Source organism: Eublepharis macularius, chromosome 12 (genome assembly GCF_028583425.1).
Source record: "Eublepharis macularius isolate TG4126 chromosome 12, MPM_Emac_v1.0, whole genome shotgun sequence".
In the NCBI taxonomy this organism is placed as follows: domain Eukaryota; kingdom Metazoa; phylum Chordata; class Lepidosauria; order Squamata; family Eublepharidae; genus Eublepharis; species Eublepharis macularius.
In genome coordinates this window covers 11,372,464-11,388,839 of record NC_072801.1, presented here as the reverse complement: position 1 = coordinate 11,388,839, position 16,376 = coordinate 11,372,464, and the positions used below count along the sequence as shown (strand labels likewise).

Below are 16,376 nucleotides of genomic sequence, written 5' to 3'. Positions count from 1 at the left end.
GGCTGTATAGCCGTGGTCTTGGCATTGTAGTTCCTGACGTTTCGCCAGCAGCTGTGGCTGGCATCTTCAGAGGTGTAGCACCAAAAGACAGAGATCTCTCAATGTCACAGTGTGGAAAAGATGTTGGCAGGTCATTTATATCTACTCAGGAGGGGTGGGGTTGAGCTGAGTCATCCTGTAAGAGTTTCCCAGAGTGTGGAATGCTAATGGCGGGAGGCTTCACTGAATCCTGAGGAGGTTCTTTTGCATATGGATTGGTGCTTGATGTGCTAATCTTCTCTGCAGGGCTATTGTCAGGTATAAAGTGTTTTGTTAGCCTGGTGTTTTTCAGGACTGTTTTTCATTCTACAGTTTGTGCTGATCGTAACTTTTCTGCTAAAGTTGTATTCTGTTATATCATCTGAGAGTGTGTAAACTGCTAACATGAACTGTACAGGAGAGCCAGTGTTATCTGTTATCTGTTGAAAATATTTACTTTCACTCGAGCGATATATCTTTTCTCAGAGAATGGGATGATTTCACTTTGTACTCTGTCTAGCCTAAACTAATCAGTTCCCAAGTAACTCCTTTGGGCTTTCACGTCAGAATGTCAACGGACCCGAAGGGCGGGAAGTTTCCCTATAATTAGTAATGCCTTTGTTTGAATTGTCACTTCTGCTAATTGCTACCTTTGTGTGAACACCCTGACCTGCATGGATCTCTAATAAAGTTGCTTCAATTGGAACACCTGTGTGTTAACTGTGGAGAACTTAAAGGGACCTAACGGCCAGGGACTGACCCCGATGCTGCACAGAGGCTCAGCTCAGTTTCACCCATCAGCAGTTACAGGAGATGGCCAATATCTCCCCCTCCTGGATCTGTGTCACTTTCGGCAACACCAGAGGGGCTGGATTCAGCCCCAGCTGGTGGCAGCTTGGGCCTCGTGGAGGGACATGGCGTACCTTACTCAGGGAAACAAAATACCTTGAGCCAGTCCTGCATCTCAGGAGTACTGTTTCATAGGAGTGAAGGTGACAATTATGACCTGGGTGATGACAGCTTTGTGACAGACTGGATGCCACAGGCATCTTTGGGTGTCCCCCTTCCAAGTATAACCATGGCCGTCGTCACACGGGCATCTGTTCCGTTAAATTTACAGCATATAGCGTCATCGCTGATATCGGCACAGTAACGTTTCTTTGGGTCACCTTACGTTTCTTCGCGCTCCCAGCTGTCCACACCTAAGCGCTCTGTTCCATTCTCTCTAATGGGCGCAGAAGCAGCTCCTCCCCCTTCAAAAAAAGTTTTTTTGGCGTTTAATTCCGCTATAACGGAATAACATTAGATAAACATGCCGGTAGCCCAACCGTAATGTTTAAAAAACCCAGAAAATGACTGAACACGGCCATTTTTAGCGAGGTGTGGTTTGGGGTTAAAATAAAAATTTCTCTAATGGCAATTCAGTCATTTTTACTTGTTTTCTTCAGCAGAAAATTTTCATTGTGTGATGTCGTTATAGCGATATAAGGACATTATTACAAAAAAAAAAGGGGAGTCATGGGAGAAATGGATTCTGGGATTGAGGAGAGAAAAAAAGGGTGGGCCTATGGTGTGGCGAGGCGAAAAACATCGATGTGAGGCATTCACACTGAGGCGCAAAATATCGCGACTATCAAGCACAAAGCTGAAGAGAGAAAATCGCATCAGTGTTGGAATAAGGTGGGCGTTTGCCGGGAAATTGCCCCATTTTCACACTAAATAGAAGCCCGTGTGAGGACGGCCCCTATAATACGGAAGCCTGTTTGATTTTACAAAACCACTTTTGCCTTGAGGCCAGATGAAGCTCAGGGCACACTTACCTGGGAGTAAGCACTGCTGAACAGAGTGGGACTTACTTGTGAGTAGATATGCCCAGCATTCTGCTGTATTCCTTTTCTGTTCGGACTTCTATTCTGCATCTAGGCGCAGTCGTCCGATGTTCAGCAATTGTAATACAGGGAATAAGAGCGGGGGAATAGCTGTCCCTTTCTCTCCATAATCTGAATGTTGCCCCTCAGCCCCCTTTCTGCAAAGCTCCTTTTTCTGGTGTAGATAAAAGCTGATTTATCCCCTTTTATTTTCCTGTTCTCCCCTTCTTTCTCTGCCCCTTAGGGAGGCATTTGCTTGAGACTAATTGAATTTTCTGCCCAGGGACAAGAAGACAAGGCAAAAAGTAAGTTAAATTCCCAACAACGGCAAGGCAGGGTAAAGGAGCCGTGTTAACCGGTGCCGGGACAACCCCTCCAGCTTAACAAAACCATTGGATTCTCTTCCCTCTTGTTAAGGGGGGGGGGGAGAGGGGAAATTTATTCTAGTCTTTTTTGCAGGTTTTTCTTTCAGGTCGCCAAGTGCCCCTCTCTGCACTTCCTTTTGTGGTGGCAGCAGCTGGTGGGTCGCACGAAGGAGACACACTTTAACAGAACTAGGGGGGGAGGAACCATTTCCCTTTCTTTTCCCACCTTGTCCCCATATTCTAAAGGGAGGGGGTAACAATAGGGCGAGGAATAGGGGGTGGGTGGGCAACATTGCCACAAAAGACAGCCCTGAAGTCAAAATGTTTCGACTGAAGGGATTGAAATGGGGTGTGCTGCTTTTTTTTTAGAGGGGGGAGGGGTCTTCCAGAGCAGATGGTGAAGAGAGGGAGGGGGGCATGATTTCATTCACGAGAGGCTCGTTTTGAGCAACCAGCTGAAGAAAGGAGGAGGAAAGTGTAAAGAAGGAAGGAAGGGGGAAAGCCGGAGCCCAATAAAAGAAGAGTTTGGGGAGCAGTTTCTTCCCAAACCCAACAAAGAAGCCTCTTTCTTTCCAGACACACCACTGTCCCAGGCAGGAACAGCCCCCTAGTTAACGGCTTCCCTGGCACATGTGTTGGATTTGCTCAGTTTGCTGTGCAAGCGCTGAGCTCAGTTTTTTTTCCCATCATAGAAACGCAGCAGTGTCTGTGTGAAAACCTCTCCGGATTCCTGCACCGGTACGAAAGCTGTCCTGGCTGCGGCGAAGGGCTCACCGGTGGGGAGGGGAAAGGCTTGGCCCAGCTTCCACAGGGCCCAAGCCAGACCTCTGAACTAGGAAGGCCCGGGTCATCTCTCCTTCTGCTGGGTTGGCAACACAGAACAATCCCTTGTCGTGAGATTGTAATGGACAGTCCCCACTGGAGCTGGAGGCTCAGGGCCTCTTCAAGGTGTTTTGTTCCCCTGAAGAAACAAAGTCCACCTGTCACTTCCGGGGTCTGCACTGATATTGGCCAGGTAGGGTTGCCAAGCTCCAGGTGCTGGCTGGAGATCTCACGGAATTACAATCGATCTCCCGGCAACAGAGATCAGTTCCCTGGGAGAAAATGGCTGTGTTGGAAGGTGGACTATGATAATATACCTTGTTGAGGTCCATCATCACCTCCCCAAAGTCTGCTCTCCTTAGGCACCGTCCCCCAAATCTCCAGGAACTTCTAAACCTGGAGCTGGCAATCCTGTGGCCAGGTCAAGGCCAGGTCATGTCACAAGAGCTTGGCTAGGGGCCACACAGCAACCCAGGAGGTGATGCCAGGCGCCTCCCATGCATGCCACTGATAGATGGAAGCCAACGTAACCTCTGCCATGCATCGTAGGGTTGCCAGGTCCCGGTAGGGAAACTCCTGGGGATTTGGGGGGTTAAGCTTGGAGAGGAGGGGGTTTGGGAGGGGAGGGGGCCTCTGCAGAGTATAATGCCATAGAGTCCACCCTTAAAAGCTGCCATTCTCTCCAGGGGAACTGATCTCTGTCAGCTGGAGATCAATTGTAATTCCTGTAGATCTCCAGCTACCACCTGGAGGCTGGCAACCCTAATGCATCGGTACCCTCCTAGTTTATTTTTGTTTTATTTTGCTTCATTTATAACCCTTCCTTTCTCCCCAATGGGTACTCAAAGCAGCTTACGTCATTCTCCTCTCCTCCATTTTATCCACACAACAACCCTGCGAGGCAGGTTAGGCTGAGAGTGTGTGATTGGCCCAAGGCCACCCAGTTAGCTTCCATGACAGAGTGGGGATTCGAACCGGGGTCTCCCAAATTATCGACTGACAATCTAACCACTACACCACACTGACTCTTGTTACACTGTCCCAAATTATAATTTGAGCATCTTGGCTGCAGGATCAGCCCCACCTTTGGCCTTAAAGACCTGGGCATGTGTGGAGGGGGGAAGCCTGATGAATTTCCAGATACCAAAGGGAGAGAAGGACAGAGTGTCCACGATTCCACTCCCTGCCCCCACTGTCCATGGCTCATGAAAGCAACGTGAAGGATGCAAAATAATCAGCGGCATACAAATATGCTTTATATTCTGCCCAAGTGACCTCCTCAGGGTTTATGCTACCCTGCAGACTGGTACGGTCTGCAACTGGCCATTCACGTTCATCCCTGCCTTGTGGAATGGCCTGCCTGGGGAGGTCAGGAAGGTCCCCTCACTCCTATCCTTTCCCAGAATTTGCAAAACAGAAAAGTTCAGGAGGCCATTTTTGTAACAATATTAAAACTATCTGATAAAGGAACAGTTCAGGAGGTTGCTTCTATAAAGCCTACTATTGTCGTCGATTGCAATGTTTATCGTATGTCTCACTTCCATTTTGCCTACAATGCCTTCTTCCTTTGCAACCCCCTTTATTTCTTCATTATCGTCTCTCATACTTCATACAGTTTCTGTTGCCTTAGACTTTTTTTTGTTTGCATCGTTTTTCCAGTGCTGTAATCCTGGCCCTACTTCATTGTTTTTTTTGGCAGACTTTGCTGTAAGATTAAATTCGGTTTGGGGCCCGGTACTTTTCAATATTTTTATCAATGATCTGGATGAAGGAGTGGAAGGGCTGCTCATTAAATTTGCTGATGATACCAAATTGGGAGGAGTGGCAAACACCCAAGAAGATAGAGGCCGAATTCACACCACCTACCCCTTCGCATTTCTTCCGCTTTTCTCCCGACGTCCTCTATCGCGCGTCTCCCCTATCGGTGTTCACATCCCCTTTCTGATCGCGGATGTTGCGCGCTGAAGTTTGTCCACATCCCCGTAAGAAACGCGCTTCTCGGGGCGTGTCCTACCATCGCGCCCGTGTTGACGTCATCACGCTTTTAAAAAAATTTTCGTAGTTATTTCCGATATATCGATTTTGTGTGAAAATGCAGAGTCGATGCCACTTGCGTTTTTAAGTCAGGGGCGTCCCCACCACTAGCGTGGCCGATGCCTCCACCAAACATTTTTTTTAAAAAGGTTTTGTTTTAATTCCGATAGGTCGATACTTTTTTAAATTGCAATTACGAAGACACACCCACCATCTTCTCAGCTATTGGATGCCTCTGTTTGCCGCCACCTCCTTCCAACCATTGGTCCCTTTTGCAGCGCGGGTCAATTTGAATCTTTATAAAAACTGTGTGCAAGGCGTTTTTCCTTTGTGGGTTGTTAGAGGAGGTTGCGGGTAACCATTATGGCTCCTAGAGAGACAGTAATGTTTCTGATAGGACAAGTGGTTGCCATTCTTCTTCGGTGCAGTTCCGAGATGTTTCGGTCATACAGTCGATACATCGCTCGTTCGAATCGAGCGGCTGCTCGATTCCTTTATCAGAGAAGACGCATCCGTCGTCGGCTGGGTGTCATCGCATCCCGCCACCGTCGTCGGATCCTTGCAGGAGGGAATGTCCAAGCTGTCCAGTGGTGTGCTCTAGCTGAGTTGGATGATCCCAGAGATTTCTGGGTCTATCCACGAAGCAGTCATTGGTGGGACCGGATAGTACTCCAAGTATGGGACGACCACGAATGGATATGCCGGTTCCGAATGTCCAGGAGCACCTTTGGTGAGCTGGTGGCGGCACTACGACCCCGTTTAGAGAGGCAACATACCACAATGCGAGAAGCCATATCTGTAGAGAAGAGGGTGGCTGTGGCTGTATGGTTCCTGGCAAGCGGCTCCAGTTACCAAGTGGCGAGTGACATATTCGGTGTCGGACGCTCCACCGTCGCCCATCTGGTAGTTGAATTCTGTCTGGCCGTCGAGCTTGAGCTGCTGTCTAAGACCGTTCGCCTTGGGCCCCACGTTGGAAGGGTAATTTTTTTTACTTTGTTGGTGCATTAAATCGTCATATCGACGCCGCAGGACATTGAAAAATTGCGGCATGTCATTCATTAGGGCTGCCCCCCCACCGGGTGTGTGTGTGCATCATTTGTTCAAAAGTTAGAGTGGCTGTGATTTGTCAAACATTCGTTGTTCACTGCTTTGCGCAAGGAAGGTGACTCAAGTCTGAACTGCCGCATGGTTGACATGAAATCTGTCCTCATTGAAATTGGGTTGTCATGTTATGGTTAAGGAGAAAATCATGAGATGTGTTCCCTTGAATGATTTGTTTGCAGAACTTAATATTTTTTTGGGGGGGGCTTACTTTTCAGATAATGGACGGTTTCCTGAAATTGGGGATGCCACACTGCATTGGGGCCATTGATGGCACACACATCCCCATATGTTCCCCGGGAGGAAAGGCGGACCAGTACGGGAACAGGAAAAGTTTCTCCTCAATACTTCTCCAGGGAACTGTGGATCACCGGGGAAGATTCATCGATGCAGAGATTGGCTGGAGCGGTCGCAACCACGACGCCTTCGTCTTCTCCCACTCCGCTATCTGTGTCGCCATGGACTCTGGGTCCTTTGTGCCGGGCAACCCCACCATTTGTGTAGACGGAGTTCATGTTCCACCCCTGGTACTTGCAGACGGTGCCTACCCCATGCGCCGTTGGCTGCTGAAGCCATTTGGAAGATACGCTGAATCAGAGGCACATAGGAACTTTGACAGGTGTCTTTCACGGGCGCGCAACCGGGTGGAGTGCGCTTTCGGCCGTCTAAAAGCAAGATTTCGGTGCTTGTCCCACCGACTCCAGGCCAGAGAAAAAAATGTTGTATCCATTGTGACCGCCTGCGTGGTACTACACAACCTCTGTGAGGACAGGGGGCACGAAATTCTGGGAGAGGTGGGCACTGTAGACCCGCTGCTCATCTCCAGGGTGGAGGGACAAGAAAGGGAAATGCTAGACAACCACCTGGAGCAGGGCAAGGCCGTGCGTGAGGTGGTGGCGAGTTGGATAGCTCGTGGTGTCAGACATGGACACAATCATTAGTTTGTTTAAAGCGTTGAGATCACAAATCTCTCCCTCTGACATTCCTTTTCTTATGCAAATTGTTTGATATACAGTAAATTTTCAAATTGTGTTGGTTTAATAAAAACAATCTTATTTTACTGAAATTTATTGACAAGAAAGAAAATTTAATTCATTGCTGACTTTGATTGGTTTGCCACAGTGTATCGGAGTTGACACAGACAGGATAACAGAAAACATTTTCCACCCATCTGTTTTACATTGTGCAGTGAAATCCTATAGGGAAATAAAAGGCACGATGAGTAAGAGGCAAGTCTCTGGACAACCGCAACACATGTATCCAAAACATGTATCTTGCACTGAAACAAAACATTATTCCCATGGATCATCCTTCACATTTCTAATATTTTTAAAATGTGTGCCACACATTTCACATAAACTGAAAGGGGAGACAAAAACCATAAGACATATTCTGTTCCTGGGGTCTTCTAAATTGGCATCCTGTGATGGACATCGTGGAAATGTCAAACCTAAGGTCATGACAATAAAAGATTTTCTGATTGCTAATTGAAAAATGGAACTTGGAACCTCCACCTTTCATTGACTTTTCAAAAAGATGTCCTCATAGGTAACAGCTTGTTGATAATAAAAAAAAATTATGTTCTCTGGTCTACACCATGGATGGTGAGCTATAAGCATTAATCAACATGACCACTTGGGTGTTGGATTTGCACATTGGCATCAAAGAATCCAAGATAATTTTAAATGAAAGGTGATTCTCTGATCTACTGTTAAACCAGAGAAATATTCCGTGCGTCTTCCTAGGGGGGGCCATTGAAAGATGGAAATTTGACATTGATTTATCTGACTAGGAATCCCCATCATTTTATTACAAAGAAGCTAGAAACGGTTGTAAGAAGACCACTTTATTCACACAACACTCATGGTCAATTATGCATGCCTTTATAAGCAGTGAATTGTGATCTCCTCTTTAGAAACGTTGTGTTATATAGAGCATTCAAAATTGCGACCAGTCGCACACTCGCGAATAGCACCCGTCAGAATGATAAAGCTGGCGGCGTTTCCCGCGCACGCTCAATTTAAAAAAGGCGCTCTTTTGGAAAACGCTATCATAACGAGCATGCGCAGAAGAGGAGAAACAATTTATCGATATTACAAATAGCATTACTAAAAATGGCGCCCACCGGTAAGGGAGTGTTTTGGAGGGAAGCCGAGGTGGAGGCCATGCTGGAACTCCTCGAAAGGAGTGGGAAAGCGGAACGGGTCATGAAAAGCACCCATCTGCCTACTCGCCTAATTTTTCTCAGGCTTTCAAGGCAGATGGGTGCTCGAGGATTCGACCGTTCCGCGGAGCAATGCCGCTCCAAGTTCAAGAGGGTGAAGGGTGCCTTTTTTGATGCCCTCGAGGCCTGGCAGGGTATCCCCCGCCAAAGCGCTCGCCCCGCACACTTTTCAACCATGCTACGCCTCTGGGAGCAAGCTGGGCGACCAAGCTGGATTGCCCGCCGCCACTCCGGTAAGTTTTTCTTTTTAGATTTTGAATGAAGAGGCCGGTTAAGCATGGCTTCTTCCCATGCTCCTATCCCTTTCAAAATGCCCTTATCTGCAATGGATCTGCAGCAAGCACCAAGACGTTGCTTTGGTCTTAAAAAAAAAGAAAACATTGCAAACGATCAAAAGATCGATATATCAAATCCCCTTCTACTGTTGGCATAGACCACAGAGATTAATCTCTGCACTGGCTGACTGTTCACGATGATTTGTTCAGTGTCCCCCCGCCCTTGCAAAACATCCCCCTCCATCGTTTGACCTTCTGTTAGTCCCCCGCATTGAACCAAAGACAGGGGGTTTTTCTTTATGAATCCTTAACTTCTGTGGTTGGAAAGGGTGGAGGATGACTGATCCTTTGTAAGAAACCACTGGGCTCTGTTCTTGGCCTCATTCCGGCTCAGCTGCTGTGTGCTAATTGAGGGAATCCAAAACACCAAATTTGATCCTGAATAAGAGATAACCACTGAATAAGATGTGCAAATAGTCTTCTAATTTTTAGGTTGACACTTGGAACTGGCTGAAACACAAAGAATACATCTAAGAGTCTCTGCTGTGTGTGTGATCTACTTTCAGTTGTTCATCGTAGCCAGGACGAGCGGCATGCGTTGCCAGCAGAAGGGGAGACCAGTGGAGCGCAGGATGACACCACAGAAGAGATACCTGGTCCAAGTGTAGCGTCCCAGGTTCAAACTCCCGCCTCACGTAAGCCCAAACGAAGCATTCTCTTTGAAAAGATTAAACTGACTGTGCACATCATCATACTGCTTTGTGCCCAAAAAATAATCCAAACTGACCGTGCTGCAACGGACTGCAAACGTGCATAGAGTGGTTCTCTCTAACATAATGTTTATGTCATGAAAAATATTCCCCTTTTAATTCTGTGGTTTTCATCCTTTCAGTGTTCCCAAAAGCATAGAGGCCGCCATCAAAAAAACAGGACACAGTCCACCCACAACTATTTTTCCTTGGTGCATAGGAACCCGTGACGTTGCGCGAGCAACTAAGAACAGTGAACATCAGTGCCAAAGGATTGACATGCAATTTATTTCTGCACTCCCCGTAAAAAAATCCAATCGACGTGCAATTTAACGTCTGAATTTGGGCCTGTCTGCTTGTAGATAACAATGCGTGAAATGCCCATGAAAAAATCATAGCTTAACAGGGTTTTTTACAATTTTTCTTTTACCCAGAGACAGCAGAGGAACAGCCACAGTCCTCCACACAGCAGCAGCAGTCCATGGAAGAGCACACCTTGGAGGATGTATACCGCCTGGTGCGTGGAGTGGAGGGGCGAATTGGAGGCACCAGTAAGTGATACTGCAACTTCCAGCTTGATTGACACTTGCTGGTCAAAAGACCGCGCTTCACGTTGCTGATGATTCTCCAATCCATCACCGTTCAGCAGAAATCAGAAACATTGTGATTTGCAATGCTGATGACTGCCCAGTGTGTGATGATTTTGAACATCTGCTTTTCTGTCTATGTTCACCAGCTTATGTTTTGTTCTATGTTTTGTGTAGGCCACCCTATAACTGATGACATTGAAACATGCACTATCAGGTCTTCTCTTATTAAAACCCTTGTCAGGCAAGGAACGTTTGACTTAGGGCAAAGCCACACATGAGAAATGACACTTGAACGGCATTTGGATTGAGTGGAGGGCAAGTGAACTGGGGGAAACACACTTGCCATTCAAGTGTCACTCTTCATGTGCAGCTTGGGCCTTAGTACCTGTATGTTATTCCTTCTTTCAGGGACTGACTTGAAATGGCATTGGTTGTCCACGTTTAAATTTGCTTAATACCTCATTAAATTCTTTCTTCACAGTAACAAAACTAATGGACCGCATGTCAGCATTCGATGACAGACTGACAAGACTCGGCAGAAGGGTGACAAGGATTGAAAGGCGGGAGCGGCAGAGAGAACAGGCCAACAGGGGTTCAGCCGAGACAGGGGAGGGTGTTTAGGTTTTGTTAGTGTGTCATCCTTGTTGGTGTTCCATGTAATATAATGACTTTTGCTCTTGTTTGCCAGACCGTGAACTGTAAATAGTTTGAGGTTTTTAAGTTATCGTTAACAATTGTTAATAATTGCGTCATTCTCAAGTGAAGGTGTCAAGTTATTTTTTGGATTGCTAAAGAAAATATTGAATTTTCTCATCTTTGTTTGTGTGATTGTTTCTTTGTTCGCATCTGCAATGGTCATGGAGTGACGGATCACAACGGTGGTCACTGCATAAGCATGTGTCCCGAAGGCTACCACAAATGACAATCAATGTTTTTTTTTCCTATCCACACAAAGCAGAGTTTGCAACCCATCTACAATGGTCCATTACTGCTTGCAATTCTCCAAGGTCTCCCTATTTAGTGCTGTTTGAAACACGCTTCTGGATTTGTTGCCCATTGTAAACGATTCACTACACAACATGCTGTAATAGAAAAGGGGACACCAGAAGTCATTCATTGTGGAGATTTTAAACCAGGTTTTATGAAAATGAATACAATTCAGTAATCATTGCAGAAGTCAATTGAGCATCAGTCAGTCTGATGTGGTTTCCAACCTTTTTTTATTTGTGACTTTGAAGCATCACAGGGAACATGCATTCATGAACTTCAACCTATCAGAAATTCCTGGAAGAAAATTTTTTCTTTACATTTGTCCCAACTAAGCATTGTGTTTCTGTAACTGGTGTGTCCACAGTTGCTAACTCAGGAATCCGCACAAATATCACAGAACAAACACCATTTTTTCATCATAGTGCCCCCACATGAATAGCATTAACAACAAACATCACCCAGGACACTGTTGTGCGTGAAGACAGTCTGCATGTTATCATCAACTCTCTGACGAGGTTCAGGATGCCAAATGTACATGGTATGTTATCTGAGAGGCAGTTGAGATGAACCAGCACCTGCTTCTCATTCCAGTAGTTGGCCACACTAGAAAATAAAAGTATTTGACCACCGCCAAATCATGTTGATAGAAAAGAGCACGGTAGAACTGAGAAACATTCTATTCAACTCTGAAGAAAAAAACCCCCTCTTTTACAGACACCCTTTTTAATGAGCTGGATTTCAGGAGCAATATAAATTTTAAGTGGACTTTCTCATAACATTAACAGTAAAAGAGGTGAAGCTGGCCTTTGGAAGAAGGCAGAAATAATCATTACTCTTGATGCCATGCATCACACATCACCATTACTCGTTGATGGCTAATCATCACATTACGATACATAGGTTTGCTTCCCCAGACATTGGACAGTTAAGACAATACACACCGGAAATAGAAAGATGGCTTTGGCCCCAGCTCTACAACGTCAACCTCTCCCTGGCCCTACCCACACATGCACGCTTCATACTGGACGCTCTAGCAATTGATGGCTGTGAATCTGGAACACTGAGCGCCACATCAGAAGGGTTGGGTGTCAGCTTCTGTTGCACCATTAATTCCCCAAGTGTTTGCAGCGTGCTGACCGCCGCCTTCATAACGGAAAGGTTTTCCCTCCAGGACTCCTTCAAATCATTTCTTTCCCTCCTTGCCTCCTCCAAAAAATCCATTTGAACCCGCTTATCCTCCTCCAACCACCTGAGATTTTCCTGTCTTTCAGTCCTCCATTCCAGAAGCTGTTCTCGATGCAAATTTCTTGTTTGGCTTAGCATTCTGTCCGCCACACCATAAAGGGCGGCATTTTTACGTTTTCGGTTTCTGATTTTTGATAGACGTGTTCCCGGGGAGAGCTCTGCAGGTTCCAGTGGAGGGGTTCCTGTGCGTTTTGAGTGAAAGGAAGTAGAATTGTGGATAAATTGGCCAAAATTTCACGTATAATTTACTGGAATATTTTTTTGAGGTATTGCTCTTCAGAATCAGAGATTAAAAATAAGGCATGCATTACCAAATGGTGCTTCATTGGGTGATGTGGCAAATTCCTGAACACCAATCCAATCTTCCTGTGCATCATTGCAAGGCGGCGTGTTTTCTGTGGAAACCAGAAAAAGAAGAGAGTCAAAGTTGAACCGTGCACAGTGTCTCAGGAAGGCTTTCAGCAAGCCTTTAGTTGTTGGCCTGACAGTCCTGTGCAAAAAAAGGGACCAAGGGATAAAATGGCTTGCTGGTATAGTCTTAGACTTCTTTTGGGGAGAGTTGGGTCGGCCACTAAGAGGGCACGAAGAAAAGCGGATGGTGACCGAGATCTCCCTGTTTCACATGAGGTCTCACCCCAGCATAGAAGTCTCCCCCCAGGTCACTTATTACGGGAAAAAAATGGAAAAGAACATTATCACAAATCATTAGCGCAACAACCATATAACATGTCCTAAGACAGCACTATAGGTGGGTCATTTGTAGTACTGATCGGCATTTGACACTACAGTGAACATCAAATATTTCTGCCATATAGGACCCTATCATGGAAATGTGTGGCCAGTGAAATGAAAAAAAAATTCTGATAATTGCATGGGGGGGATAAGAAATGGTCAGGATTGGGCTTCTGCCGAGTGGAGAGTAATCCAGCATCCATCAGAGAGCTTGTTCCGGGTTTTTTGGCCAAAAATTAATGCTCAAATTGGCACTGAAAATTGTAAAGCGTCAGGTGGCCAGGACCACCAGACGTGTAACCTGATTGTGAAACCGCCAGAACTGCGTACCTTTCCATTACCGCTCAGAATGAGACCTGGGTGTCCTGACTGGCCTTCCAGGATAAAAGGGATACCACTCTTAGGCTGAGGAAAAAGTGAGGTGCGGCTGCGGCCCATGTTTGCTTTTGCTCGGCAATTCCAGTGGCCACTGCTGATTTTAAGGGCATCTCCACTGGACATTTATGAGTAGGCCTGCCATTACTGCCTGGCTAACCCACACTCCACCAATTTTTGTGAGACCTAGTGGGCAGCATCTATTTAGGAGAAAGTGTTTTGTGGAAACAGTTGCATGTGTCCAATTGTCAACCCCACTCGTCTCACCTTTGTCTGCCAGTCCATCAACGGTGGTGTCCAGTTCACAATCTGTTCCATCATCTGTCGACACGGAGCTTTGAGCTGTGGTTTGGGAGAACAGTAAAATATCACACATAGTTTGCATTTTTGGGAGTTTCCATTCACAACACACTATGTGTTAATAATGATGACGTCACACACACCCATTGTTACCTCTTGGAGCGGGAGTGGAGCTTCGTATATGATCGCAGTCCACCGTCACAAGGTCATGCGTGAAGAGCTCTTCTGAACCGTCTGAGGGGATCACCTCTGGGCGAATTGGAAGCTCCCGAACAGCAATGTTCAAGCTCCGAGCAATGCGCTTCGGCTTCACACTCGCGTCCCCACGTAGGATGCTGTGCAACTCTCTGTAGTAAGCGCATGTGGTGGGCGCATTACCAGATGTGCCGTTATGAGCAATCACCCTCTTATACTCCAAGCGCATGCTTTTGGTTTTGTTGCGGCACTCTAGAGCAGATCTTTTGTGTCCACGAACAGCCATTTGGGAGGCAATTTTATGAAAACAGTCAATGTTTCTATGCGACCGGCGCAAGGCTTCCTGTACCTTATCCTCACCCCACAAATCCAAAAGATCTAATATTTCTCGTTCACGCCAAGTGGCAGACCGGACAGTGGAGGATGCATCTGACGACATTATTTAGGGTGTCCCACAAGGAGATAGCTGACCCACCTTGCGACACTCCGGGCAACGGATGTCTATCTTGAAAGGGTCGATTGATGGTTGATTGCTTCACACTGCTCGAATGTTGCCCGCTCAATAACGCCGAGCATGCGCAAACGGTTCTTTCCGACCGTTAGATTTCGCGCTTAAAATTATGCCAGGGATGAAATTATCGATAGATCGATGCATGAAGTTAACAATTCAAAGGAAAGTCGGTTTTTAGATTAAATTGTTGGCTTTTCCGATTGCGGGAAAATAGAGATTGTTGTTCTTCAGCGAAGCACAGATTAAACATCAAAGGCATTCAGAACTTTGTCCGGCAATGGAACATCAAGCAGTTTATCTATGTATCGATATATATGCTAACAGTAACTTTGCTTTATCGAAATGACGGAATTTAAAAAAAAACAAAGAAAAAGGGGTGGAAGAGTGAAAGGTGGAGAGGGGATCCTGTGAAGGTGAGTGCCCACTCTGATATTTCTGTTTTGTTATACTGTGGAACCATGGCTGCGGAAGAGCGATATAAGATCAGTTAAATGTGAAAAAAAAAAGGCTGCTGTGCACACGAGCAATTCATTTTAGGGGGAGACAATGGGCAATGGGAGTGGTTTGGAGTTTGGAGGAAACAGGACAAACAGATATTTTTGTTCCCACCACGGTGCTTACAGCGCAAGAGACGCGCTGGAAACCCGTGAAAAAACCGTTTGAAAAAACCCGCGGGAAATGCGGATGTGCGGTTGGAGTATGTGAACGGCAACGGGACCCGCGGATTTTATGCGGGGAAAAACCGGAGGACATGAGAGGTGTGGATTCAGCCAGAGTTAAAATTCAACAAGACTGAATACTCTGGAGAAGTGGGCAGTTTTGAATGGGATGCAATTCAACATAGATAAGTGCACAGTATTACATCTGGGCCACAAAAATGAGAAGCACAAATACTGGATGGGGGATACACTTCTGGGCAGTAGTATATGTGAAAGGGATCTTGGGGTAAGAGTGGACTGTAAACTAAATATGAGCAGTCAGTGTGATGCGGTGGCAAAAAAGGCTAATTCAATCCTGGGTTGTATCAAAGGGGCCATAGCGTCGAAATCGCAGGAGGTCATAGCCCCTCTCTATACTGCCTTGGTCAGGCCACACCTGGAGTATTGTGTGCAGTTCTGGAGGCCTCACATCAAAAAGGATGTGGACAAAATCGAGAGGGTGCAGAGGAGAGCGACGAGGATGATCAGGGGTCTGGAGACTGAGCCCTACGAGGAAAGGCTGAGGGTCTTGGGAATGTTTAGTTTGGAGAAGAGGAGGTTGAGGGCGGACATGATTGCTCTCTTTAAGCATTTGAAAGGCTGTCATTTGGAGGAGGGCAGGGAGCTGTTCCAGTTGGCAGCAGAAGGTAGGACCCAAAACAATGCGCTTAAATTACATGCAGAAAGGTACCGGCTGGATATTAGGAAGAACTTTTTCACAATCAGAGTAGTTCAAAGGTGGAATCAGCTGCCTAGGGAGGTGGTGAGCTCCTCCTCACCGGCAGTTTTCAAGAAGAGGCTGGATGAATATTTGTCAGAGATGCTTTAGGCTGATCCTGCACTGGACAGAGGGTTGGACTAGATGGTCTGTATGGCCCCTTCCAACTCTATGATTCTATGATTCTAAATTGCTGCTCATATTTTGTAATCTGCCTTGAGTCTCAGTGAGAAAGGTGGGCTATAAATGAAGTTACATTTTTAATAATAATAGTGATGGTGGTTGAGGATTGTTACAAATAAAACAAACAGTAGTAGGGGGGGAAAGGTGCTGAATGATTATATCAAGAGCAAGAAAGAGAAAATGCTGAGTAACGTGTACAGAGAAGAAATAATTAAAGTTAAGGGTACAAAAGATGAATGTAGGAAACAAACTTTGAAAAACTGTATGAAGGCATGGCAAAGTAAACCACTGCATGCCCAGTATACAAAGAATACTCATGGAAAAGCTGATAAGAGTAATGACTGGAAATGGTTTATGCAAGGGATGCTGAAAAAAAGAAACAG

The 16,376-nt window shown here is 46.1% G+C and overlaps 1 protein-coding gene across 1 annotated transcript; it reads left to right on the top strand.

The window, feature by feature from the left end:
- Positions 1-5,542: 5,542 nt before the first annotated feature.
- On the top strand, positions 5,543-7,149 carry LOC129339053 (uncharacterized). Its single transcript, XM_054993660.1, has 2 exons — positions 5,543-6,085; positions 6,427-7,149. The coding sequence occupies exons 1-2, from the start codon at positions 5,543-5,545 to the stop codon at positions 7,147-7,149; spliced, it is 1,266 nt and encodes a 421-aa protein (XP_054849635.1).
- Positions 7,150-16,376: the final 9,227 nt, after the last annotated feature.

Excerpts from the sequence above, each read along its gene's own strand:
- LOC129339053 (XM_054993660.1), top strand. The coding sequence starts at position 5,543 with ATGTTTCGGTCATACAGTCGATACATCGCTCGTTCGAATCGAGCGGCT. Across the intron at positions 6,086-6,426 it reads TTGGGCCCCACGTTGGAAGG|ATAATGGACGGTTTCCTGAA; the intron begins GTAATTTTTTTT and ends CTTACTTTTCAG.